This window comes from Zonotrichia albicollis, chromosome 7, assembly GCF_047830755.1.
Source record: "Zonotrichia albicollis isolate bZonAlb1 chromosome 7, bZonAlb1.hap1, whole genome shotgun sequence".
Lineage (NCBI taxonomy): Eukaryota > Metazoa > Chordata > Aves > Passeriformes > Passerellidae > Zonotrichia > Zonotrichia albicollis.
In genome coordinates, this window is record NC_133825.1 from 14,542,868 (window position 1) to 14,569,901 (window position 27,034).

At 52.7% G+C, this 27,034-nt stretch overlaps 1 protein-coding gene across 2 annotated transcripts; it reads right to left on the reverse strand.

Moving 5' to 3' along the window:
* Positions 1 to 25,839, reverse strand: PALD1 (phosphatase domain containing paladin 1). 2 transcript variants are annotated; one of them, XM_005495173.4, is made up of 20 exons: positions 25,680 to 25,839; positions 18,779 to 18,978; positions 18,545 to 18,647; positions 18,128 to 18,307; positions 17,888 to 18,052; positions 17,645 to 17,805; positions 17,457 to 17,532; positions 16,711 to 16,859; positions 16,529 to 16,625; positions 16,317 to 16,421; positions 14,092 to 14,187; positions 13,403 to 13,537; positions 11,234 to 11,350; positions 10,544 to 10,723; positions 9,881 to 10,078; positions 9,481 to 9,621; positions 8,782 to 8,853; positions 8,540 to 8,680; positions 4,617 to 4,772; positions 1 to 2,631 (listed from the first exon to the last, which is right to left on the reverse strand). In XM_005495173.4, the coding sequence occupies exons 2-20, from the start codon at positions 18,964 to 18,966 to the stop codon at positions 2,482 to 2,484; spliced, it is 2,610 nt and encodes an 869-aa protein (XP_005495230.1). In that variant the 5' UTR covers positions 18,967 to 18,978; positions 25,680 to 25,839; the 3' UTR covers positions 1 to 2,481. The 2 variants fall into 2 exon arrangements, with proteins under 2 accessions (XP_005495230.1, XP_074400456.1); XM_074544355.1 differs by having other exon boundaries at positions 8,540 to 8,698.
* Positions 25,840 to 27,034: the final 1,195 nt, after the last annotated feature.

Sequence of the window (27,034 nt, forward strand, 5' to 3'; positions counted from 1 at the left end):
TGGGATTTAATATTTAATATTTAATGTTTAATACTTAATACTCTACCCCAAAACAACCTCAGATCCCCTTGGCTGTACTCCCACACTCCAAGCCCTGAACAAGGTGAGGGAAGTGGAGAATTAGGAGTTAACTGAGGGTCAGGAACCTGCAGAAAAGCAGTTTCCATGAAAATCAATAAAATTGATCAATGAGCTCTTGGTGTTTTAATGTAAAAACACACTTTGAGCTTCTTTTTTTGCAGGTATTTTAGTCCATACAGCCTCTTGCTGGTGCTTCCCTGGGAAAAGCTGCTGCTCCTCCAGGGAATAACCTCCAGTGAGGCTGGAGGTCAGCTCATTAACACCATCCAATTAATTGCTGCTTTTTACCCTCCTGCCATGGAACATCTCCCACTAGCCTAGATTGCTCCAGGTTGTTATTATATAGAATATAAAATATGTATTTAATATTTAATGTATTATTTCTAGAATTTACATGGGATAGAATAATTCTAGAATGAGTATTTTCTATCATTACATATTAAAATTTATATTTTTATAGAATTTAAAACATATAATATTTTAAATATATATTAAATATAATATATAAATATATTTTTATATAGAATTTAAAACATGTATTTTATATTTAATGTATTTAATATTTCTAGAATTTACATAGTATAGAATAATTCTAGAATGTGTATTCTCTACTATTATATATATAAAATATATATTTTTCTATCATTATATATAAATGTATATATACATTTATATATAATGTATACACAGTATATGTAATAAATCTATGCTATAGACATACAGCATTTAAAATTCACAATATACACTCTGTAATGATTTTATATTTTAGATATATCACATATGATACATAACCCCTTGTTTGCTTTGTCTCTGGCTGAATCCTTTCAGAATTGCCAATCCTTTTCCCTCGGAGCAGAAAATCCAGGCCATTCAGAGCCAGGTTTTAACTTCTCATCTAGGAGAGGGATTTGGGTTTCTGCCTCCCCAGCCTGGGGAAAACAAGGAATAAACACAGCACGGTTGATTTTTCACATTCAAACACATTCCCATCTCCCAGGATATTTTTTTTTCCCAGGCAATTGCTGCAGCCCTGCTTTGGAAATCACTTGTTAGGATGGTGGGAAAGCAGAAAGGAGCCTTTGAGCCCCTCAGACCAGGTGATGCAAAGCTCCAGCCTTCATTACCAAGATTAAAAGAAGCTGGGATTTCCTAAGCAATTAAAAACTCTGCCTAATTAAGACAGGGCTAATAGGCAGGACTTCCAAGGGCTGCTGCTGGGGCAGGAGAAGGATTTGCAGCAAAAGAGCTTGCAGGTAATTGCTTTGGTAAGGCAGAATAAATGGGGATGTGAGGATAGAGAGGATATGCTCAGTAAAAAACTAAAATAAGAGGGGAAAAAAAAAAGGAGGGAAAATAGCATCAACAGCCTCTTGAAATTACTCAGTCAATTGTTTGACTGCATCAGCAGCAAGTTATCCAAACACTGCAGCACTCGGAGAGGGGCAAAACATTCAGGTAGGTATTTCTGCCTGAAGAAAGGAAAAAAAAAATTAAAAGCACACCCCCAAATGTGCGGCTAAGCCAAAAAAAAGAAAGTGAGGGACCCCTTGGGACCTAGGTCTGTCACAGCCAAGGCTGAAGAAAAAGCAGCACTTTGCTATTTTAAAACCTTGTTTTTCTTTCCAGCCTCCACCTTTGAATTTCTGCCACCTCCCAGCGCTGGCAGGGGATGAAAGTGGCGGCCGGGACAGACGGACGGACAGCGTGCTCCTGCTTTTGTGCTTCCCATCCTGCCCTCTCCTCCCTCCAGGAGCCTTCCCCTCACCCGACTGTGAGCCCAGCAGGGCACTGGGACCCCTCATTTATATCACCTCCTTTGGACTCTTCCTTAACGAACAAAGGAACCCTCCTGGCATTAATTTTGCTTTTCTGCCTTTGCTGAGCAGCTCAGCCCCCTCTGCACCACTCAACTTGCTGCAGGCACCCCAAAACTGGGTACCACAGCTGCCATTCCCCCAGCTAAAAAGAGTTGGGAAGAATCAACAAATGTGCCCAAGCCCTAAAAATACCCAGGTCTGAAGTGACTGGGATTTCTGTGAGTCCTAATTCTGGCTGCTGGCGTTTATGGCTCTATATATACATGGAGCCATAAAAATATAACCATATGTATATACATTTACGCGTATATAGACATGTACATTTGTGTGTTTATGCACATAAACACCTCTGTGTGTACAAATATAAAAATTTGTGTAAATGCCGCGCTGCCTCGGGGAGAAAGCGAGGAAGGTCTCGATTTTTAATTTACAACATTTTTATTGCATCCAAAAGAACCCCAGAAATCCTCTCATCCTACGGCAGCTTCGAGGCTCGCCCCTCCCTCCCCACACCCTCAGATTTAGGGAAAAAGAGTCTTTTTTTCCTTCCCCACCCCAGAGCAGGCAGCAGGGCCCCTTTGTGCTACACGAAGTCGCCGCGGAAGGGCCGGGCCGTGGCGCCCTGTGCCTGCCAGCGGCCCCGCAGCGTGCACAGGGCTCTGCCCTCCAGGCTCTCCAGCTCCGGGAACCCCAGCTGGTTCAGCACCTCGTAGACCCCAGCCACTGCTGCCACCTGCAAACAGAGGGACAAGGGACATTGGATCCCCCTCCCACCCTGGGGATGCTTCTGCCACCTCTGGGGTGAAGATCCCCCCCATCCTGGTAGCACCCCCTTCACCTCCCCCAGCCCTTTTCCAGCCCCAGTCTATCCATTTTCTAAGCCTCTTCCTTGCTGCTGTGGTCAGCCATCACAGGGTTTGTTGGCTTTGGCACCCTCCTGCCAAAAAGCTACAATGGCGCCTTGTTTTTGCTGAAAACGCCGGGATTATGCAGCGGGAAGGGGCGCCCCGGGGGTCAAAGGCTCCTTGTATCCACAGGTTGGGTGTTTTTCCCTCCCCTCCAGTAGACAGGGGGAGTGGGGAGGGGGGGATGGAAACCCCACACACAGGAGATGTGGCGTTAAAAGGAGCAGCACCTTTTGGGGCTGCACTCAAAAGAGATGCAGCACACAAAGAAAAACGAGGCGCTAAAAGATGCTCCAGCAAAAGTGGTCACAGAGGGCAGGTGTAAATCCATGTGCTGGAAATGCAGCCCCAAAAGGTGCTGCTTTAAAAAATACAGCCCCAAAAGCTGCAGCATTAAAGGATGCAGCCCCAAAAAATTGCAGTAGTAAAGGATGTAGCCCCAAAAAGATGCAGTCCCAAAAAGAAAGTTCAGCATTGAAGGTGCTGCCCTAAAAAGTGCTGCATTAAAGGTACAGCCCCAAAAGGTGCTGCTTTAAAAGGTGCAGCCCCAAAAGGTGCTACTTTAAAAGGTGCAGCATTAAAGGTGTAGCCCCAAAAGGTGCAGCACTAAGTGATGCAGCCCCAAAAAGCACCACATTAAAAACTGCTGCACTCAACCTCGGGCCTCCCGCATGCAGCCAGCAGCAAACATCCCAAATCCCCACCAAAGCTGCTCCAGCCCCAGCGGCGGCCGCCGGGCAATGCAAACACGGCATAGCCGGGATGCCAGGGTGGGGCGGCCCCGCTCCAGCTCCGCCCTTCCATCTCCCGGCAGATCAAAGATGCCAATAGGAATTAGCAGCGCCGGCCGGGAATGGGGGGAAAAAAACTCTCTGCACCGTAACAGAAGTAAGAGATGGAAATGACAAAATAAATTTTAAAATAACTGAAATTATAGGGTGCATCAATAGAAGTAACACAATAAAAGAACAAAAATTAAGAGTGAAAATAGTAAGATACAGTCGTGCAATAATAAAATTTAAATAAATACAAATAATTAAAATGCAAAAATATTAATAGGAAAAAATAGGAAGACTAGGAGTAATAATAATAATAATAATAATAATAATAATAATAATAATAATAATAATAATAGCAGCATTATTAAAATTGCCATGTCCCCAGCTTCCCCTTCTCCCCCCTGACTCTCCTTTCATGCAGAAGAACCCCCCAGCCACCAGCACACACACCCCACAGCACTTGTACCACCTCCAAAGTCCCTTTTCCAGGGAAATTTACAGCCCCTTCCCAACATTCCCATTCAAATCAATGTGTCCCAAATAAATCTGGCACCTACATCCCTCCCAAGAAGGCAATATGGGTAATTTGGGGTCTCTTACCCAGCCTGCCCCCATTCCATAAGGATCCTTTAGGGTCTCTCACTCGTCCCCATTCCATTTTTCCATCTGGTTCCCAATCCCCTTGGATATTCAATGCCACCATCCCATGTCCCATCCCCTGTGCCACCCGTCCTGCCCCGGCAGGTTTGGCTAGTGGGCCCCCAGCCCGAGATGCTGCAACCACAACAAAACCCCTGGGAAACTCAAAAGAGCAGGTTTAGGGTGGGAGAGCTCCCCCTCTATGTGGTGGGATGCCAGTGCCAGTGGGATCACCAGTGGGTTTCCGTGAGAGCCACCAAGCCAGGGAGAAAAGGGACACGGATGATGCCCCAACAAGCCCAGAAATCAGGTGCAAGCTAAGGACGGGTATCTTCTTCCCAGTAAACTCCTGTATTCCCACATAAACACAGGGTGGCAGCCTGGGAGAGCCTCACCTCACGCATCCAGAGGCTGAAGGACCTCTGCCAGGAGTCCTTCTTCTCCAGGTGCAGGTAGGTGTTGAAGAGGATGAGGAAGATGTAGCGCTCCAGGTACTGCAGGCTCCTCAGCTGCAGCGTCCGCGCCTCCCGCTCATCCTTGCTCGACTTGCCCTGGAGGGAACAAGAGCCTGCCTGAGGCACCTGTGGCACCCCCGGGGGGCTCCTGCACCCCACCCTCAGCCCCAGCCCTGGGAGAAGCCTGGGAAGGGCACAGGAAGAGGGAGGAACACTCTGGGGACAGAAATGAGTGCATCCGTCCAGCCCGCTCCTGCTGGGGCTTGGCGCTCCAGGTTCTCATTTCCCTGCGGTTCCAGTGGGTAACAACATTCCCAGAGCTCCAAAATAGGTGAGGGAGGGCTAAATGTGGGGGGCAGGAGCAGGAATAGACAGCCAAGGGAGAACTGTACCCCAAACCAGGAGGTAAAGCACTTCCCCAGGGAAAAACATCTCCATGCAAGGCATTCCCACCTGGATTCAGCCTCTACTTCCAGAGGAAGGGAAGAGAGAAGAGACAGAAGGGAGAGAATGGAGAGAAAGGAGAAAAGGGAGAGAAGGGAGAAAAGGGAGAGAAGGGAGAAAAGGGAGAAAAGGGAGAAAAGAGAGAAAAGAGAGAAAAGAGAGAAAAGAGAGAAAAGAGAGAAAAGAGAGAAAAGAGAAGTTGATGGCCATCACATCTCCCAGTACTGTTTTACATATATAAATATAAAGAGTACTATTTTATATATATAAATATATAAGAGAAAAGAGAAAAGAGAAGTTGATGGCCATCACATCTCCCAGTACTCTTTTATATATACAAATGTAAATACTATTATATAATACAAATGTAAATACTATTATATATACATAAAAATTATAAATATATCTCTCCTATCTTATATGTTTTATATATATTATAGTGTTCATGCATTCATTATTTCTATTGATTGCTTTAGTAGATATTGTATGTAATTATACAGTAATTTTTATTAGTATTATTATTGCCATTATTTCAAGCTCTGCATGCTGCCCTTTCTAGGAATTATTAAATGCTAATAAATCAGAGCCCTGATCCCACAGGCCACCCCAAAAAGCAGCAATTCCTCACTCCACCTCTGCCCTTGGGAAAAGGTGTCTCCTTCATTTGTGTGTGCCAGTATTTGTAGAAAGCAAATCCTATAATCCTGTTATTTATCCTGGTACTGTATTAGCCTATTTATTTTTCATTCTATTATCCTGTTATTTACCATGTTGTTGTATTATCCTATTTATTTTTTATCCTATTATTTATTGTTTTATTCTATTATGTTACTTATTTTTCTTCTGTTACTTATCATTTTATTCTAATATCCTACTTAATTTTCTTCCATTATCCAATTTTCTTCTGTTACCCTATTACTTCTCATTTTATTCTATTATCCTATTTAATTTTCTTCTATTGCTCTATTACTTCTCATTTTATTCTATTATCCTATTTATTTATCTTCTATTATCTTATTATTTAACATCTTATTATCCTACCTTTTATCCCATTATTTATATTTTCCTACATTTTCCTCCCAGTTTGGGGTGGGAAGACGTCAGAACAAACCAAACCAAGCCCCTAAACCACCTTTGCCTTCCTTTCTGTTTGCCCTAACCCTGAAAAGCATCTCCCAGCAGGCTCCCAAAACCCCAACAATTCCCACCATTCTCTTCTCCAAGCTGCCCATCACTGATGAAAAAAAAAACCTAAAAAATAAATTAAAATTAAAGCATTTTTTCAGGGCCAAGCCAAATCAAATGGGATGGATGGAGCAGCCAAGGGGCTCTTCCCTGAGCACAGGGAGTGGATGAACTCTTCCTTATCTTGCCTTCCCACCAGGATGCAGCCTGGAAATGGGATACAGCCCAGGATTCCCCCTGTGCTAAGCCTGACAGCCAAGCAGGTGAAACTCCCCACATGGCCACAGGCCCATAGTAAAGAAAAGAAAGCCAAAATTAAATTACTTATCCTGAATGAAGATAAATTAATCAAAAATAAATGTGACTATAAATAATTTATAATCACACATCTGCAAATAGTTTGGTCTCCAGAGGTTTTCTCTCCCAGCTGCCCAAACAATGCAGAGGATCTCAGGAGGCAAATCCCCAGGAAGCTGCAGATGTTCCTGTGGTGATTGAACATTTTGGTTTTTCTTCCCTCCATCGATCATTGGTAGTCATTAACTGAAAACACGGATCAGTGGCAGCTGGAGCAGGAGCTGCAGTGAGGGATTCCCTGTGGGATGTGGCACAAACAAACCACCCCAGGAATAACACCAGGCCCTTGCCTCTGCCCTGTGATACAGCTGCACAGGTCTGAAACATCCCAAATCTAGTTAAAATAATCCTTCTTGCTTCTTCATCAGCTCCACAGAGTGAAACAGGGCTGTGGAGCACAGGCTCAGCTGGCCATGGATGAGTCCATTCCCAGGGGCAGCTCCTTTCCCAAAGCTGAACCTCCTTCCCAAACTCTGAGGAGCCTCTGGGGCTGGGAGTGGAGCGGCACAGAGCAGCCCTGCCCTCTGCAGGCTGAGCCTCGGGATGGGATATGGGATCATGGATGGGATGGGATAATGGGAAGGGATAATGGGATGGGATGCTGCAGTACAGGAACGTGGGATGCAGGCTGGACTCTGGGTGGGATGCAGGACAGCAAGGGACAGCACAGGATCAGAGGGTGACCATGACCATATGGGCCCTGGTGTCACCATGATATTTTCTGAAAAATCCCTTCACCAGGATCTTCTCCTGGGAAGCTGAGAGGCCTCAGAAAAGAAAGTAAACGATAATTATCTGATTGCTTGGGAATGTAGTCCAGAAATCATTTACCAACAGGTGCATTTTTGGTTCCATGTGGATTGTTTTTAATTAATGACCAATTACCATCAGCTGTGTTGGACTCTGAGGAGTCAGTCATGAGCTTTCATTATCATTCTTTTGTAACCTTCTAAAGTATCCTTTCTCTTTCTTTAGTATAGTTTTGGTATATAATTTGTTTTAATATAATAGAATATCCTAAAATAATAAATCACCCTTCTGAGAACTTGGAATCAGATTCTCATCTCTCACCTCGTCCTGGGGACTCTCACAGCACCACACCCTGGCACCCCTCTGGTGACACTCCAGAGACCTGCAGCCTGAGGAATGACCCATGTTCCAGATTGCAAGGTAGGATGTATTCACTGCCATCTTTATGGCAGCTGTCTTTTGTCAAGTTTTCCTTATCTCTTCCGCAATCACTCCTCTCTGGGGAGGGGACATTGCTGATAACAGACTATTGAATGTCACTGCATGGCTGATAAGAACTACAGCATCCCACTGGGAGATATGAGCCCAGAGGGAGGAGCCAAGCATTGCTACCTGGATATAATCTGGAGATTCTGGAACACCAGCACAGCTTCTGCACTGGATTGCCCAGAGGAACAGCAGCTGCCTCTTCCCCTGGATCTTCAGAGGAAGAGACTGCACCTTTCTAGAGGATCCCTGCTCCAGCAGAACCACACCTGACACTGCAGGAGGACTGCAGCCACAATTCCAATTGGACTGCTGCCAACACCCCACAGGTTGCCAGGCTGTGTTCTAACTCTGTCAGTCTTGTTTTGGTTTACTGCATTGTTGATTTTATCCTTTTATTTTCTTCCCTAATAAAGAACTGTTATTTCCTGCTCCCGTATCTTTGCCTGAGAGCCCCTTAATTTAAAATTTATAGCAATTCAGAGGGTGGGGAGGGTTTACATTCTCCATTTCAGGGGAGGCTCCGGCCTTCCCTAGCAGACTCCTGGCTTTCCAAACTGAGACACCCCAGCTTTGCAGGGCAGGTCCCAGAGCCCGGCTGCAGCCCCTGGAGCTGCCCAGTGCCCGGGCAGGGGGCTCACCTGGCGGAAGGTGCAGATGATGATCTCCCTCAGGTGGTAGTGCATGGGGGTCATGGTCTCGCTGACCGTGTCCAGTGCCATGTCCACCTCCTTCTTCATCCGGTGACCGTCGGGCAGGAGCTGGACCACCTTCATCACCACCTGGAGCACAGGCAGGAGCTTCACCACCCTGTCCCACTGCCCCCGCTCCAAACAAGCAGCTGTGGTTGAGGGAGCAGCAGAGGGAGAGCGCCAGGACTCACCTCGAACTCCCCCTTGGTGTACTTGGCGTCGGGGACACTCACGATTTCCTCCTCGCTCATCTCAGGGATGCCCTGGGGTGGCCAGAGGGAAATGGGTCATTATGGGCTGCACAAAAATGCAAAACCTGTGCCCAGCCCAGCAGGACTCCCAGCATCCCCCACCCTGCCTCTGCCAGGCACAGAACGTGAATATTTTACCCCAGCCCGAGAAGGGAGCACATGTCTGGATAGACACAGGACTGTTCCAGGCATTGGCTCAGGGTGCCCAGAGAAGCTGTGGCTGCCCCTGGATATCTGGAAGCGCCCATGGCCAGGCTGGACAGGGTTTGGAGCCACCTGGGATAGTGGAAGGTGTCCCTGCCCATGGCAAAGTGGTGGAAACAGGATGAGCTTTAAGGTTCCTTCCAACCCAAACCACTCCATGATTCCATGCTCTCTCCTGCCCTTAAACCCTTCATCCTGGGGGCGGAACTCTCAGGAAGAGGGTAAAGGCTCACCAGGGATCCACCCAGGCTTCTGGAGCTCACTGGGAGTCAGGCACAGCAAATGACAACACACAGACAGGTGTCCACCCCACATTCCAGCCCAACCCTGCCCACACTCCTTCCAACCCCCTGGCTGTGTGTGACACAGCTGCCATGGGCTCTGCAGAGCTTCCCCAGGAGCCCCAGCAGGGGTTGTTGCAGCCCCTGGACTCACGTTGAAGTGCCACAGGGTGAGCACAGCAATGACCATGGCCGTGGTGGTCCTGCCCCGGCCACTGGAGCAGTTGAACACGAAGGCTGCCCGTGAGTCCTCGGCCAGGGCGCTCTTCATGGCCTCCAGCAGCCGGTCAAAGTCCTGCCAGGATGAAGCCAGTGGGTTTTCAGGCATGCAGGGCTTCTTCACCTTGGGGTCCCCTTTGTCCTACAGCCCCCAGGTTGAACTCCCTGTTTCCTCACTGCCAGACCCATCCTTGCCCACCTGAAGGCACCCAGCCTCTGTGTGCAGCACCTCCTGGGGATCTCCCCTGCCCTGGCAAGCACTGAGCACCCAGGGGACATTCCTGCCCAGCAGCAGGGCTGGGATGGAGGCAGCAGCACCCTCCCTCCCTGGGTACCTGCTCCTTGGGAGCACAGAAGTCGAGGATGGGGATGCGGCGGTAGGTGAGTCCCTGGCAGGAATTCTTCTGCTGGCTGAATATCTCCTGCGTGGTCAGGCAGCTCTTGAACATCTTCATCTGCTTCTCTGACTCCAGGTACACCTCCAGCCACTTCTGGCACTTCAGCAGGTCCCCCTTCAGGGTAGCCTCCAGTTTCTGCAGAAGACAGAGAAACCCTCATTGTAACACCCACCCCTCCTAATTTTTAATTAGGATTTTAATCAATGTTTTTAGATGCAGGTGAACACCCCAAATCCCACACCAGGTCCTGGCAGTTCTGCCCAGGTCCCTCTGGGTTTGATGGGAGCCCCAGGAGCATCATTTCTCACACCACTCCTCCATGCAGCTGCACTGCTGCAGGCAGCCAAGCTCCCCCACTGCCTGTCTCCCCTGGAAATCCAGCTGGGAACATCCGTTCCCCTTTCCCCAGATGCCTTTTACCCTTGCTCTCAAGGCATGCTATAAATTCTTCCAGGGTAGATCTCGCTCTGCTTTGCTCCCTTGTTCCCAAAGGAAAACAAACCCAGCTGCTCCAGAGGGCGAGGAACTGTGAAAGCCTGCAGAAATCACCCATGAGGGCTCCTGGGAACCTCCACAGCCCCCAGCACCCCCAGAGCTCACCTCCAGCTGCTGGGGCGAGGCAGCAGGCACGGGGATCAGCTCCTCCAGGAGCCCAGGCTCCCGCAGGGTGTAGATCTGCTCGTTCCCCTCCAGGACCGCCTCCTCCCGCAGGCTGACCCAGAGGATGCGTGAGTGCTTCCTCTTGGCATCCGTCAGGTACCGCAGCACGCTGCCCAGGCTCTGGGGGAACGGGGGAAAGGGTGATGGCAGGGCTGGGGGCCAACGTGGGGTCCCTGCCTGTCACATTCACATTCTCTGGAAAAATCCCTTCGCCCAGGATTTTTCTCCTGGGAAGCTGAGAAGCCTCAGAGAAAAAGGAAAACAATTCTCATCTCATTTACTTCTCCTGTGTTTTGCTGCTTTGGAATGTGTTTGGAGATTGTTTACCCACAGGTGTTGGTTGTTTCATTGGTTTCATGTGAATTGTTTTGACTCAATGGCCAATCAGTGCCAAGCTGTGTTGGGACTCTGGAGAGAGTCACGAGTTTTCATTATTATCTTTTTAGCATTCTGTAAGTATCCTTTCTGTATTCTTTAGTATAGTTTAGTATAGCTTTCTTTAATATAAGATAGTATTCATAAAATAATAAATTAGCCTTCTCAGAACATGGAGTCAGGTTCATCATTCCTTTCTGCCATGGGGAACCCCACAAATCCAACACCTGCCCGACATGGGATGGTGTCCCTCACCTTGGAGCTGGGCTGTGCCGTGCCATAGACGGGCATCTTGGGCACCCTGCGGAAGTTGGCCACGCTCATCTCCTTGGCAGTGCTCAGCACATCCGGGCAGAAGCGCTCATCCGCCACCTGGAACAGAGCAATGCCCAGGCAAGGGATGTCCCTTCCCACCCTCAGCTCTGCAGCACTCCACAACCCACAGACACTGCTCAGGACAAGCCCCCAGACCTTTCCAACAGCAGCATCCAGGGCCCAAAGCCCCATGGCTGCGTTTCCAAGGTGGGACAGGCTCTTCCTGTAGCACAAGGCACCAACAGCCCCGGCCTCCTCCACCCCACCATGGAGCTGCTGCCCAGGCTCACGTCAAGGGACGCTCCAGACACATCCACCTGCACAGGGATCTCTGGCCACACATTTATCCTCATGTGGCTCAGGCTGGAAGGGACTTTAAAACCATCTAGTTCCATCCTTGCTGAGGGTGCCAGCAGGAGCTGCTGGAGCCAAGAGCCCACGACACCTGCCCTACAACAGGGAACCCTTTGTGAGACAGCAGGGGGAGCAGGTCGGGGACAAAGAGAACCCCATGTTCATATGGAAACAAAAAGAGTTTATTCTCAAGCCTTTCTTTATAAAGGACATTTGAAAAAACAGGTCTGCATAGCTCATAGGTCTGATTTTTTTACTCTCCCCAAATCCTGGACCGGTGACATGCTGGCAGCTTAGGAAGGAAGGTAATTGGCTGAAGTTCCTGTCAGTCAGCCCAGGGGCTAGTTTATGGAGCTGGCTGAGTTGAATTCATTTGCCCATTAAAGCCAGCTTGTACCGTGATATAATGTGGCAACATCTCCTCTTTTTTTCCTTTATTAAATTTGCAACCTGCTGTCTGTCATCCATCTGTAAGGGTGTTGCAGTAAAGTGGAAAAATTGTAAGAAAAAGGTCTCAAAAATCAGGCATGCTCTGGCTAGTCTGTCATTTATTTTAAGTCAAGCTAGCCCTTTGCAAGTTCCCATGTGAAAGCAATCCTGGTGTGAGCAGTTCCTTAGCATAACAATCTATTCCTGGGTAAAAGACAACCAGCACCTGTACAAACTTTTTTTAAGCTGTTAGACAAAAAAATTAAAATTACCTCTCACAAACAACTTTTCCTGCATGTAGACATCAGTGGTTTGAGTGACCAATCAATGCAGGGTGACAACTTGTTAATAACCATTAAAATAATTGTCAAGAAAGCTCCTGACCAATTGGAGTCACACATAAGGTCTGTAAAACTGTATAAAAACTGTATGTGACTGAAGAAGGGGCTTTTTTCCCCATGAAGAACATGGAGTCTGCATTATTTATTCCCGTACAAGGGCCCTTTGCAAACTGGGTGACAGAAGGCAGCACAGGTTTAATCTGCATGAGACCACAGATCACTGGAGCTGCAGCACTCCCTCTAGGAGTTAGGCGACAACTTAGGCTAGCCCATCACAGGCTTAATGGGGTTTTAAAGGATTTCTCCCAGCCCTCCACACCTCTGTGAGGGCAAGCACCCCAGGAAGGTGCCACTCCCACCTGTGCAGTGCCCACTTGCCAGAACTCAGGACATCCCTCTGGCTGTCCTGGATGGCTCCAGCCCCTGCCAGGGGGCTCAGAGACCCTGACACAAAGCCCAGGGCACCTGGGACTTTGATTATGACCCATGGAGCAAATCACTACCTTTATATGAAGGATTACAATTAAACTCAAGAGAGTTTAAGCAGAATAACAATTAGTTAGTAACAGGGTGAAAAATAGATTTTTGGGCTTTTGAGAATGGGGGCTCAGGGTCCCAAGATGGAAGAATTTGGGCATGCCCTGTCCTTATACTTTCTTCTTCCTAGCCTCCATCTTCTGGGTGATGGTGGCACTGTTGGATTGGTTTAGAGACAGACTGTCTAACATAGGTGATAGGTATTGGGAAGTTATGGTAAATAATGTACATGTAGTTTTAGTATTAAAAGATAACACCAGTGTGCCTCAACCCAACCTGCCAGACCTGTGGTGGGTTGGAGAAAGAATGTTATACATAACAAAAAAATAAACAACCTTGAGAACAAGAACAGAAGAATCCTGACTCCTCCTTCAACTGCTGGGCTGGGAAAAGAGACTTGTACCTGTCTCGGGGTCGCTGTGACAGCAGAAGCCCCGGGAGCACTCACCAGCACGCGGGCGCCCTTGGTGAGGAGCTCGGCGGTCACGGTGAGCTCGGCGCGGTTCATGTCAGCCTGCAGCCGGTACAGCTCCGGGCGCCGGCACATCCACCTGCTGAAGCTGAGGGCAAAGCCCAGGGGGTACTGCCGGGGGGGAGGCACCATCAGCCTGGGCTCTGAGCCCCCTGCCCGCCACCCCACCCGGAGAACGCGCTGGGAAAACTCCAAGGGGGATGGAGCAGCTGGTTTGGGGGATCCTCGGGGTGCCCCCTAAGCTGCGTGTTCCCTGGGAGCAGCAGGCAGGGAAAGAGACCCCACAGGGCTTCTGAGGGTGCTGATTAGATGGGAGTTTACTGGGGTCCCACCCATGGGAGCAGCATGGTTCCAGAGGGAGAAGGGAGGGAAGGGGAGAGAGGGAGAGCCTGGGGAGAAAAACGCCAAGAGCATCTCGTCTCCCTTGAACAACTTAACAGGGAGATTCAAGTCTTGGGCCAGTGGGATTACAGATCCATGATACTTCTGGAGAGGATCACAAGCTTGGAATAAACCCTACATTTTCATTTTGGAGGGGTGAGACGGAGCATGCCATTTAAACAAAATGTAACACCATAGGGGGAAGCCCCCACCCTCCCCCCGAATGACAGAGACAAAAACAACAGAAGGCAGGGAAGGTTTTGGGTGGTTCTGGTGGTTTTTACCTGCTCATGAAGGTAGTAGTTGAAGGCAATCAAGTAGAAATAGCGTTCGAGGCTCTGCAGAGTCCTCTGGAGGAAATACTCTTTGGTGCTGCTCCCCTGGAAGTAAAGGACAGGGAGTCTGTGATGCTCAGAGCTGACCAGCCCTGCAGCCCCCAGCAGACCAGGAGGTTGGGAAAGAGCCCTACAGACATTTTGGATGAATTGTTTTTAATTTTTAAATGAAACGTTTCCAGTTTCCCATATTAAATGATGCTCAAAGGCATAAATTCACATTTCAGCTCAAAACAGAAGCTTTCCCTTAGCACAAGGACACACATGGAGCAGTTCCAACCGGTCCATGCTGTCACAGGGACACACTGTCCAGCTGGGACATTCAAACCCAAGGGGATGGGTCTGGAAAATGCAAGGTCCTGCCCCCATTCCAGCCACCTCCATGGCCTTTGGATGAAATGCTCAGGCAGTGGCATCCCTGGGCCAGCCACACACCCTGCAATATCCTTCAGTACCAAGTGTCTCCCTTTTTCTTGTCCAGAGCATCCTGATGCCTATGTTTCCAGAAAGTTCTCCTCCTCCTCTTTATCATCACCTCCACAACCCAGCATATTCTCCACCACAGCTATCCCCTCCCAGGGAGGAAACTCAAACCCTCGGGATTTTCCGTAATTCAGAAACCTCATGGTGGCGGGGGGGTGATTGTACCTCTGAGCACCCCATCCAACAAATGAACCTGGCACCTGGTAAGGGACACCCAGCATGGCATCCACAAGCATCCCCAGGAGCCTGTGGAACCCATTTCCAGGCCAGGATGGAAAACCCTCCAAGATGGGGCCGTGTCCGGGCTCAGCTCGGCGAGCGGGGTTTGCTCATCCCGGACACTCCGTGGCTGACTCATGAATATTTACTTGTTCTCCACAAGAGAAATCCGGCCTGCAGTCATTTATCAAGAGGAAAGGCAGTGGGATTTGCTCTGGAAACTCAAAACAAAGCCTGTGGGGATGGAGCCATGCCAGGTTTGCCGGCAGCACCGACAGCAGAGTGGTGCTGCTGCTTCCCGAGCACTCGGATTCCTGCAAAAAAATCCACCCCAGTGCTCCCACCCAAGGCAAACCTCCCAACATTCCCCTTGAACACCCTGAGGGTGGAAAAGAGAATGATCCACTCATGTTTCAGCCATGGAAAGCCAGGTATTGTGGGAGTCTGGCTGCCCAGCATCCCACACCAGGATTCACCTGCACCTCCATCACCTGAGGGCTTAAATCTCCATTTCTGCCCCCCAAAGAAACCCACAGACATCATTCCTCCATGCCCAGAAATGCCTTTTTTGCCCCCAGAACCAAACCAGCACCACTCCAACACAAAGAAGTCAGGCTGGTTTTCCAAGGACTGAGCATTGTCCGCTCTCCCCTCCTCATCCTCCATGTGCCCCCAGCACATTTTCCTGGCCCCTTGCCACTGTTTAAACCTGCTCTTGCTCCACAAAGACTTCAAATAAACACTCCTTGAGGCTTATTTACGGTAGTCCCCAGCCGTTTGTTGTCCAGGAGTCCAGGATGACACAGAGCAGCTTTCTCCAGCAGGGAAAAGCCAGGGAAAGGCTTCAAGGCAATGGGAAAATCTCCTGTCCCATGCACGTTCAACATTTAAATGGGAAAATTAATCTCCAAAGAAACTGAGATCAGGGCAGCACTTCCACCTGAGCATCCAACCTCCTTCCATCACCTGGTGAGGAGCCCCCTGGCTGGGCAGGGAAGACCCCAGCATGGAAAGCCACCCTGATGGCTCTTCAAAACAGCAGGAAAAAACATAAATCCACAACTAGAAAAGCCTGACCTTGGGTGACTACATTTGCAATGATCCCTCTCAGCTCCCAAGGACTTTTACCATCCAGGCTGATATCGATTTTCCAATTTTAGAGCTGATGAAATCAGGGCACAGGATATTATTTGCCCCCAAGGTCATCTACCAGAAGCAGTAGCAAAGCCCAAACCAGTCTGTTTCCCCCCAGTTTCCCAGCCTGCTCCATTTTATGGCTTTTAGAACAACTGAGGGGGAAAAAAAAAAGAAAGAGACACTCCACAACCTTCCAGGTTTCATATCCCTGGGAAATCTCCAGCTCACAGGAAGCTTTGGGTTGCCAGAATTTACATTCTTCTCATCCCGGCGCAAAAACAGCTCAATAAATTTCCCGGTGCCGATGGCTCCCATCCGAGCACTCCTCTGATTACCTGGATCTGATAGTCCTCCCCAATGCCTTCCAGCTTCTTCTTGTTCTCGTAGATGGCTTCCTTCATGTCGTGCATCTCCGAGCAGGAGGCGATGGCGCCGTCCACCTCGGAAGGAGCAAGAGGGAAATTGCTCCGTAAGCCTCGGATCTGGGGGGAAACTCCATTCCTCCCTCCCAGCCACCCTGCTGGAGGGTTCACCATCACCCCCTTACCTCCTCCACTATCTGCTGGCCTTTGGGGACCATCTCCATGAAGGCCTGGATGACCCGGAGCCTGTCCCTGGGAGATGTCTTGGGCAAGGGGGGGAAGCTGCGGTGGGAGAAGGAGGAAATCAAACCAGCCCCAGGGGGAATGGGCATGGCCCCAGTCCCACCCTGGGGGCTGCTCTGCTTACTCAGGCTTCTGGGCAGCGCCTCGGTGGTGGTGGAGGACCAGGGTGCCCATGGCCATGGCCAGGTTGGTCCTGCCCACGCCGGTCTGGCAGCCAAAGAGCAGCGCGGGCGGGGGCCGGCCGGGGTCCCGCAGCAGCAGGCTGGGGCTCTCCTGGGAGGGACAGACACAGGGAGGGATGGAGACCCCAGCAGCCTCCAGGAGAGCCAGGTCTGCCCCATCAGCGGCTGGGATGGAGGCCATGCCCAGGCATGGAGGGGTGGGTAGCCTCTCCCTTTTCCTCAGGGGATGGGGTGGATGGAGAACAGGACAATGGGTGGCCCACCCACTGCATTGCCCTGCCCAGTGCACTCTCCATCCACCTCACTAGAGATGTTCCCACCACTCATCCCCAGCCCACTGACATTTCATTTTCCAGAATGTTAAAGGAAAAAAAAAGCAGCTCTGACGTGGAAAACCTTTGCAGCAAAGGCAAATCATTCCTGCCAAAGCCATTTAGGGAAAAGCTGCCTGGAGTGGCCAGGGATGGTCATTTCTAGCCAGGGGTAGGGATGAACTGCTGGACAACATTGACATCTCCAGCAGCATCCTACAGCAAAGGGAGTGGGATCTGCAGGCACAGACATCCACCAACAGGCAAAGTTAAGGAAAACCAGAAGATGCTCTCAGGCAGTCATGGTCTCCACACAGCACAGGAGCAAACCCCACCCCAAGGAGGCCCCAAGGACCAGCTGCTTTCCCTGTGCTCACCCTGAGGCAGCGGATGAAAGCATCAAACTGCTCCTCCAGAGGGGCTCCCTCGGCGGGCAGGGGCAGCCGGTGGTACCTGCGGGACAGCCCTGTGAGGACGGCACCACGGAGGGGCTCCATCCCCACCACCATGGGGGACACGCGGCCTGAGGGCTGCCAGGAGGAGGAGGAGGAGGAGGAGGAAGGACCTGTAGGAGGGCTGGAGGAAGACAGGCCTGCGATAGACCTCGTCGGTGACCTGGATGTCCTCGTCGCAGTGCACGCGCACGGCGTGGGGCTCGTCGCGCAGCCGCTCGATGTCGTTGTACACGTAGTACACGCTCTCGCTCAGCTGCGCGAAGTCACGGATCTGCAGGAGACGGGAAAAGCCCCGTCACAAACTCTCCTCTGGCTCTGACCCCTGGGATGTGCCCCATTCCCTCCCAGCTCACCTCCTTGCGGATGGCCAGCTCAAGGCTCTCGGCCCGCACGCCGCGCTGCAGGCGCTGCAGGTTCTCATGCAGGTTCTCCTTGCCCCGGGGCGTGTAGGACACAAAGTCCCCCTCCAGCCGCAGGAACACCACGGGCTCCTCGCGGACACAGAAGAAGACACATTCCTGCAAAGAGCGGGGGAGAAGCTCTAAAAGCTCTCCTGGCTTTTTCCCCACCCCAGCTCCCACTCTCCCACCAACCTTGTGGCCTTCTCTCTGCAGCTTCTGCAGCACGAGCTTGAAGCCATTGAGGCTGGGCTGCCCCATCCCGAACACGGCGTAACCTCCCTTGGCCTGACGGAAGTTGGGAGCGCCGCAGCTGCCAGTAGTGTTCAAAACATCCAATTTTCCATACACATCCCTGACCATGAAGTATTTCCCCTGCAAAACAACAGAAGAGAGAAGGTGGATTTGAGCAAGGTGGGACTTCAACACAGCTCAGTGCAAAAGTGGATTTGAGAAAGTGGGACATCAGTGGATTTGGACTTCAACATAGCTGAGTGTAAAAGTGGCTTTTTCTACATGATCTTTAAAATGAGCCCCCATAAAAACTCCCGAGGTCCCCAAAGGCCAGGCTGAAATGAGCTGGGTGATGAAATCGGTGGCAGAGATGCTCACCTGCACCAGGTAGTGCTCCAGCGTGGCCTCAGAAATGCGTCCCACCGTGTAGTTGGCCTTGAGCAGGTCATCGTGGATCTGGAACTCCTCCCTGCAGTTGTACCTGCAAGAGCCACACGCACACAGATGGGTAAAGGGAAAAAAACAATGGCATAGGTCAAAATCAAAACAAGCCCCAATATTTAGAGAAGAAGGTGGAGAAACCCAGGATTCTGAAGGCTGCCGAGGACTTACGTGATGACCACGGGCGCCACTTTGTTGGTGATGATGGACTTGGCCTTGCTGTTGTGGAGCCCCAGGGTCTGGAAGGAGTGGATGCTGAGGGAGTGCTGGTCCTCCATGCTGCCGTCTCCCGGCGCCCGGCTCTCCAGGGGCGATGCCGAGACCGCCTGCTGCGCTGCGCTGGCCGTCGTACCCATCATCCGTGGGCAGCTCTGCCAGGGCAGGGATGGAAGGGGGAAAGGCAAAACGGAAAACAAGGAGGTGGGGGAAGAAAGAAAAGGGAGGAGGAATTTATTCTTCAGCCGGTGCTGATTTAGGATGGGAAAATCCCAGGCAGGCACAGGGCAACCCGCTGCTGACAGGCGGCCAGGGAGGGAAGCTCAGCCAGCCCTTTCTTCCCGCTCCCACAAAAGGCTTTATTCCTGCCTGCCATGCAGCTTGCTCCATCGGGGAGGTGAAAGTAGGGCTGAGGAGGGAGGGGGGGAATGAAGGGCAAAATGCTGGATCGGATCCCTAAAATCTGCTGAGTCAGCACATGGCACTGCACAGAGCCTCGTCCCCTGCTTTCCCAGCACCCACAAACCACTCCCGAGTCCCTCCCCGCGTGGAAAACTCTGGAACAGAGAGCACATGTTACTGGGGGTTTGGTGTGTGCGAGCCTGGAAGCAGCCGGTTATCCCCATCCCAGGGGAGCACCCAGGGCAGCAGGGACCCCAAAAGCAGCCCCTGCTCCATCCCCAGGGAGCTCATCCCTGCACAGGGATGGAAGGGAAAGGGCCAGGCCTGGCGGCGGCCAGGAGCATCCCGCCACACTCCAGCGGGCTGGGACAATGAGCCGACTGTCTGCGCCAGCCAGGGCCGGATCCCGGCTTCCCAACAAAGCCAGGGAAGGCAAAGGGCTAGCCTGGAAAAGACAAGGACTCTGCCCACTCCTAACGAGACAGTTCCCAGTGAAACCTCCTTTGTGCTGCGTGGGAATAACCCTGGCAGCACCCGAGAGGGGACGGTACCTGCTCCGAAGCGATGCTCAGCGCTGGAATACCGGGAATGGCTTTAACCCCGGGAATGGCTTGAACCCACCCCTACAAACCCTTCTGCAGCTGCTCCTCCTGCCTCACAGGCAGCGCAGGATCAACCCCTCACTGCAATCCCTGCAAATGTGATGCCCCCAGCAGCTGCAAATGCTTCAAGCGGGGGGAAAAGCCTGCGGAAAATGTGCTATTTCTAGCCCCTGTGCCCAGGCACACATTTTCCCCTCCTCCCCATCTTCCTTCCCTGCTCCACGGAAAACTTGTTGCTCTACTGTGAATTTTCTGCACCATTAGGCAGCCTGGTTTCTTTTACACACAAGAGCAGAGGGGGGGGGAAAACAAAAACAGCTGTTTCAGGCCAGTGCCATTTCTCCAAAGTTGCCTTGAGTGTTTCTTTCATGGAAACACTGTGAGGGCAAAAATAAAGAAAAAAAAACAAACAGGGAGGTTTTGAGTGCTTCAGAGCAAGTGCTCGAGGCTTTGGAGAGCTCAGGCAGCAAGCAGGAATGGGGAATCCAGCCAGGATGCTTTTTTTCCCTAATACTGCTCAGAATGGGTGCACTTTTCAACAGTGAGCTGGATCGATCCCTCCAGCCATGCCCATGCTGCAGGATGGAGATTGCACCCCCCAGTTCCAAGGCAGGCAGCTCCTGTATGCCTTTTGTCCTTCTCCCCTCCCCACAGACACCCACTTTCACCCTAAAACCCCCAGGGATATTTTCTTTTCCCGACAAACCACACCAAGAAATAACAGGCATAAAAGATGCCGGGCAGATTTGGAAATTGCCTTTCAAACCACAAAATGAACAGAGAGAGGAAATCACATCTCAGCTTCTTCCCCTACTCCCTGCTTAGGCTGGGCACGCAAAACCAAGCAAGAAAAGTACCGAAATTACCCAAAATGGGTGCTGAGGGAAGCCAAGGGAACTGCTCTAAAAAGCCACGGGAAGAGGGAAGTTCTGTGGTGTTATCCAAATGGGAGCAGCTATGTACTGGTGTTGTTGCATCTGATGGGAGCAGGATGATTTACATCCCCCAGTGCCCACTCTGCAAGCTGGGACACAAACTGGGATGGGTAGGGAAGCAAAACCCTACCCCAGGAAAACAGATAAAATGATTTTGACTGAAAACTTTACCAAATATTGCTGGTGGCTGCAATGGGAAGAGATGCAATGAAGCCACTATCACAGGCCAGCCAAGGGAAGCAGGAGCCCAGGGCCCAGCCTGGCAGGGACCAGCCCACCAAAGGGCTCTGGATTAGCCCAAATATCATTGTTTTCCATATCACTGTTTTCCCCATCGCTGGTCACTGTTAGCAAGCACCATGAGATGTTCCTGCACTGGAACAGGACACCCAGAGATGTTAATGCCTCTCAGAGTGCTCAGGGCTGGATGGAGCTTGGAGCAACCTGGTCTAGTGGAAGATGTCTCTGCTCATGGCAGAGGGGTGGAACATGATCTCTAAGGTCCTTCCCACCCCAAACCATTGTGGGATTCTGTGATTCCAGGTTAGGAGGCTGGGAAGCCAGCCACGTGGATATTACAATGTCGTTAGCCGTCAGCTGGCATGGGTTGGTTTTGAGCATCCCTTCCCTTTCACCACACTGCATTTGGGGGTTTCCTTCCTAGGAGAGAGAGGACACAGAGACAACACCCCCCTGCACAACATCCTGGCCTCCTGTCTGCCCTTCTTTTTTGGGGACAAACCCTAGAAATATTCCCCGAGCTGGCAGCTCATCCCTTCACAGACCCCAAAGCCAAGCCTAAGACCAGTCATGGCCAAGGCTCCTGAACAAAGAGCCCATTTTCTCCCCAGCTGCCAAAAGAGCCAACACCCTGCACGAGGGCATCCCACCAAACAAACCAGCAGTGCTCCTCTCCAGGTGTTTTCCCTAAATTCAAAGCACTGCCGATTAATTATTCTTGCTGCCTAACGAGAAACCAGAGCCCCGGGTGGGCAGGGCAGAAGTGCTTCCCTTCCCCTCCAGACCCTGTTTCAAACCACCCAGCTCTGCCAAGCCTGGACAGGGAATACCAGAGGAGGCACCAGAAGCATCCCAAGAATTCCACTCGAGCATGCCAAGGCATCCTGCGCGTGCAATGCCGCAGCCTCTCCCACAGAAGCCACGATGCTGTAACAGCGCTCTGCCCTCCATCTTCCCACCTCTCCCACCCTCCACCCGGCCCAGGGGTTATTCCCCCACCCAGGGACCTGGAGAGGACTCAAAGCTGGAGCAAACAATGGACTAAATATAGTGGGAGGTGGTCAGGCTGCAGCTGCAGGATGCATCTGCCCCGGCCACCGCGCCGAGGAGGAAGCGTGCACTTGCCTGGCCGCCTCATTGTCAGCAGGAAATAAATCAAATAAATCTCCTCCCGTGCATCCTCGGGATATTTTATAGCTTTTAAAGCTCCTCTAAATGAAAAGCAAAGCCCTTTGGGAAGAAGCAGCATCCTCCTAATGAATCCATCTTTCCTCAGCATGGGGCAGCCCCTGTGGCTTTTCAGCGTGGAGCCGGCATGGATGCATCTCCGAGGGACCCAGGGGCACCCCTGGAGCACTGCTGAGCCAAGCAGGGAGGCAGGAAACACCTCAGGCCAGCAGGAAGCTCTGGTGCAGCCAGAGGGGCATCACTGGAGCCTGGAGGAAGCGGAGCTGGAGCTGAGCCCCCCGCCCCGGCGTGCTCTTTAACCCCCTTCTTCAAAAAAAACAGCAGAAATGAAATCCCACACAAACAGCTTCTGTGGGACAGCCTGGAGATGTCCCAGAGCCAAGGCTGCTTGGGAACCAGGCTCCTGTTGTTCCAGGTGATGCCGGAAGGAAGCGGCTTGGCTTCTCAAAAGCACATAATTAAACAAAAAATAAAGGTGAGAAATAACACATTAAGCTGCGGATGATTTGGGATGTGTTATCCTGTGAGGGTAAAATAAGGCAAAGAACAAAAATGCCTCAAATCAACCTAAAAGCGCTTTGCCACAGGCAGGAAAAGGCCCTGGAAAGACAACTTTGCAGCAGACAGCTCTGCTTTTACAAGCCTTGACTGATTTATTACATCTTTAAAGGAGCAAAAGTGACTGCCCTCCGTCCTCAGGAGCTCCTCGGAGAGCTGGTGGTGATGGCCAAAAATACAACGAAATAAGCAGCATTTCCTGGAAAGTCCAGAGGTGTTTCCCAGTCAGGCCAGGATCGGTGCTGCCAATCCCCCCACCAGCATCTGCCGAGCACCACAGGACAGCATCAGTGAGATGTCTGCCCCCAAATCCGAGCAGGAGCATCCAGAACAACGAGGATCAGGCATTTCACACCCCCTCCCCAACATGCTCCTGGTTTTTGGCAGAAAACCGAGTGCCACATCCCCATCCTCCATGTGACCAACTTGCCTTTAGTTACTCGACTTAGAGCCCCCATCCTGAAGCCAGGAAAAGCTGTTTGAGACAAGGAATGGAGGAGAAAAAAGTCACCCCAAAAGTGGGGATGCCAGTCTGCTCCCCACCGTGAGGAGGATGCTAGTATCCATTGGGAATGGTATCCAGGGCTGCAGCCCCTCTTCACAAACCTGGTTTGCATTATTAATCAGTTTAATTAAACAGCCTTGCCTCGCTAAGCACAGCCTGGGAGGAATTACATTCCTGGAAGTGTTGGATAGGGCTCGGAGCAGCCTGGTCTGGTGGAAGGTGTCCCTGCCCATGGGAGGGGTGGGATGGGATGCCCTTTAAGGTCCTTTCCAAACCACTGAGTGGCTCCAGGGTTTTGCAGAGAGCCCACGTTTTAAGGCCTGATGGCAGGTTCCATCTGTCCCTGGGCTGCTGCTGTTTGGACAGGCAGGAGATGCTGGGGCTGCCTGCTGTTGGGGTGAGGGGTTTCACCAAGGAGCAGCCATGGAAAGAGGAACAAAGCCCTGACTGGGAAGCACCAGCGCTGCCAGCCGTGCCCTCAGCTCACTGCCAGTGCTCTCAAGGTCTGCCTGAAGGGTTTCCTTTCAGCAGCACAAAGCAAAAAACAAAACAAAAAGCCGTAAAACATGAGGATAAAGGCTGGGGGGCATCTCCAAAGAGACCAGCGACCTGCGGGCAAAGCTTTTGTCCAACACCAAACATTCCCCAGCCTGCCAGGAAGCTCCACAGCCCCACACCCAAACCAGACCTGCCAAGCTCTTCCCTGACAGAGGTTCTGTGGTGTGACCCCGCTCTGGGGAAGCAGGGTTACATTCTCCTCCACTCCCCGCTCTGGGGGAGCAGGGTGTCCCCAAGGGTGGGGATCTCAGCCTGTGTCCCCAGCACAGCCCCGGGATGGGCAGCGCCAGGCGGAGCCGGCCTTTGGGAAGGCCAGGGCTGTGATTTTGTGCTATTCATAGCAAACCATGGCTCCCCTCCCAACGCGGGGAAGGCAGCCGGAGCAAAGGGACGGCTCCGTTTACACGGGGCCGCTTTTCCACGCCGACCACACCTTTGCCAGGACAAGCAGCACCTTATGCACACCAGCAGCGTGGCTTGGGTTTGGGACTCGGAGCTCGCAGGTCTCCTCTCTCTCCCGCCCCGCTCTCTTAATAAATAAAGCAAAAATCAAGCAAATCCCAGGGGGGTTTCGCTCACAGCAGAGACCTGCCCGTTATTTTTAGGCTCCGTGCACAGACATAATCACTTCCTGCCTTCCAGGAAGGAAATGTCCCACCGCCGCTGCCTGCCTGCCTCCTCCTCAGGCAGTGCCTACCTCCTCCTCAGCCAGCCCAGCCACCCCAGCCACCCCAAAACCCGCTGGTTTCTCCCGCCCAGGGCAGGAAAACAAGCTCGGGGTGTGAGGGGTGCCACGGCCGGGGGAAGGCGAGGGGGTGCTGGCTCCCCCAGCACCGAGAGGATGCGCCGGGCAAAGGGCAGGGAAGCAGGTCCGGAAAAGTCGGGCAGCCATCGGAAAGGCAGCCTGGATGGGGTTTCTGGAAGTTTTGAGCGCCGAGGAGCTGGGCGGGAGCTCGGCGGGTGCCGGCAGCCTTGCTCCCGGGACATTCCCGCCGGTGACTCGGTGCCACAGGGGCTGGAGCCCACCGGGCTCGGCGCCATCCATCCATCCCCACGTGCCAGCGGGAACGGAGCTCATCCCAGCCTTTGGCTGCCCGGCCAAACCTCGGCTACATCTGCTCCTCTTCCTCCTCCATCTTCATCCCCCGGCACCTCCCCGCTCCCAGAGCCTGCTCCCCGGGCGGCTTTGGGGGTGCGAGGGAGGCACAGCCAAGAGATGCAAATCCCAAAACTCGCTCTGGAGCCGCGGAAGGCACAGCCGGCACCGGCCCACAGCCGTGCTGGGCTCCCAGCCGTGCTGGGCTGGCTTCCAGGCCAAAAGAGGCAGAGAAAAAGCCCCTTTTAAACAGCAAACGCAACCCAAAGGCAGGAGAGGTGGGAGGATGCCATCGGCGGGGCGCACGCTGGGCCTCAGCCCCAGCGATCCATCTCTTTTCCAGAGGTTTGGAGCCCACCCTCGGCTCCAGATAAACCCTCCTGGCCACGGCTGGGGCACATCATGGCCACGCCGTGGGCTCTGTGCTCCAGGGGCAAACAAACCTTCCCCCATTGTCCCGCCCGCCTTGCCTTGGGGGCGCCCCCCGCCCCCGGGTGCCCATCACAAACCCCCGGAGGGTGAGGGGACTCTCGAGGGCCTCCATCCATCCCTTCCCACCGCACCGGGCCGGGAAACGAGCCCCAGCACCCCAAGGAAGGGATAAGAGGGGCAGCCGGTCCCGGGGAGGCTGCCCGGGGCCGGGATGGGGTGCGGAGCGGGGCAGGATGCCCGGAGCCGGGGCTGGAGCGGGGGAACACCCAGTCCCGGGGCTCGGGAGAAGAATTCCCGGTTTGGGCTCGGGGGATGCGCGGTCCGGGCGGGGGTTCGGTACCTGGGGGCTCCGGGCTCAGCTGCCGCGCCGGGCCGGCCGCGCCGTCGGGCGCCCCATGGGGGCGGCGGGAGCGGTGGCGGGAGCGCAGCCCCGCGGCCGCGCCGACCGCCGGCGCCTCGGCGGGGAGGGAGCGGGGCGGGCACCGGGACGGGGCCGAGGGGCGGCCGGGACCGCCCCCGCCTCGGGAACACGCCCCCTGCCCCGCCCCCTGCCCCGCCGGGACACCGGCACCGCGGGGACACCGGGCACGCAGCGCCCCCAGACACAGCCACTGTCACCTTAGAGACCCCTAACAAGCATCCCCCATGGTCTCGGGGACACCCAGCCCGCAGCACCCCCCAAACACAGTCATTGTTACCTTAGGGACACTCAGCATGCAGCACCCCCAAACACAGCCACTGTCACCTTAGGGACACCGGGCACGCAGCACCCCCAAACACAGCCATGGTCACCTTAGGGATCCCTGACACACTGTCCCTATCTTCTAGGGGACACTCGGCCGGCAGCATCCCCAAACACAGCCATTGTTACCTTAGGGACCCCTGTCATGCAGTCCCATCGTGTTGGGGGACACCCGGCCCACAGCACCCCCAAACACAGCCACCGTGCCCTTAGGGACACCCGGCATGCAGCACCCCCAAACACAGCCCCTGTCCCCTTAGGGACCCCTGACACGCTGCCCCATCATCTCGGGGACACCCAGGGACTCCCAGCATGCTGATCCTTCCCTCATCTCCTGGTGACAAACCAGAGAGGGGTTGGGACAGAGAGGGGACTGTCAGATGCCACCACCCCAGCCAGGTCTGCAGTTTTGGGGACATCAAGGCACTGCTGGCACCTCTCAAAGGCAAAAAGTGCTTTTCCTTCCCAGACATGGTAGATGGGGATGTGTGTGATGGAAGCTCTATATACCCTGCCCTCTGGCTGTTCAGAACCATTCCCCTTTCTCCTGGCACTCCATGCCCTTGTCCAAAATCCCTCTGCAGCTCTCTTGGAGCCCCTTTGGGCACTGAAAGGGGCTCTAAGGTCTTCCTGGAGCTTTCTCTTCTCCACACCAACACCCCCTGCATTTCCAGCCTGGCTCCATAGGAAACATCAGGGCTCTCCCAGCTCTCTGAGCCATCCTTCCTTGCTCAGGCCACTCAGATTCCTGGGAAATAAGGCTGCTGCCCACCCACCCAGCTGCTTCCCACACCCTGCAGGGTGCCCCGTGGTGGGCTCTTGCCATGGCTTCACCAGTACCAGCAGCTCCAGCACCCAGCTGTGCTCAGGATCCACTACTGCACAGAGTGAATCCATCAGGCCACTTCAGGCTCCCCTCGTTGCCACACAAGGATGCTATTTCAGCTAATCCA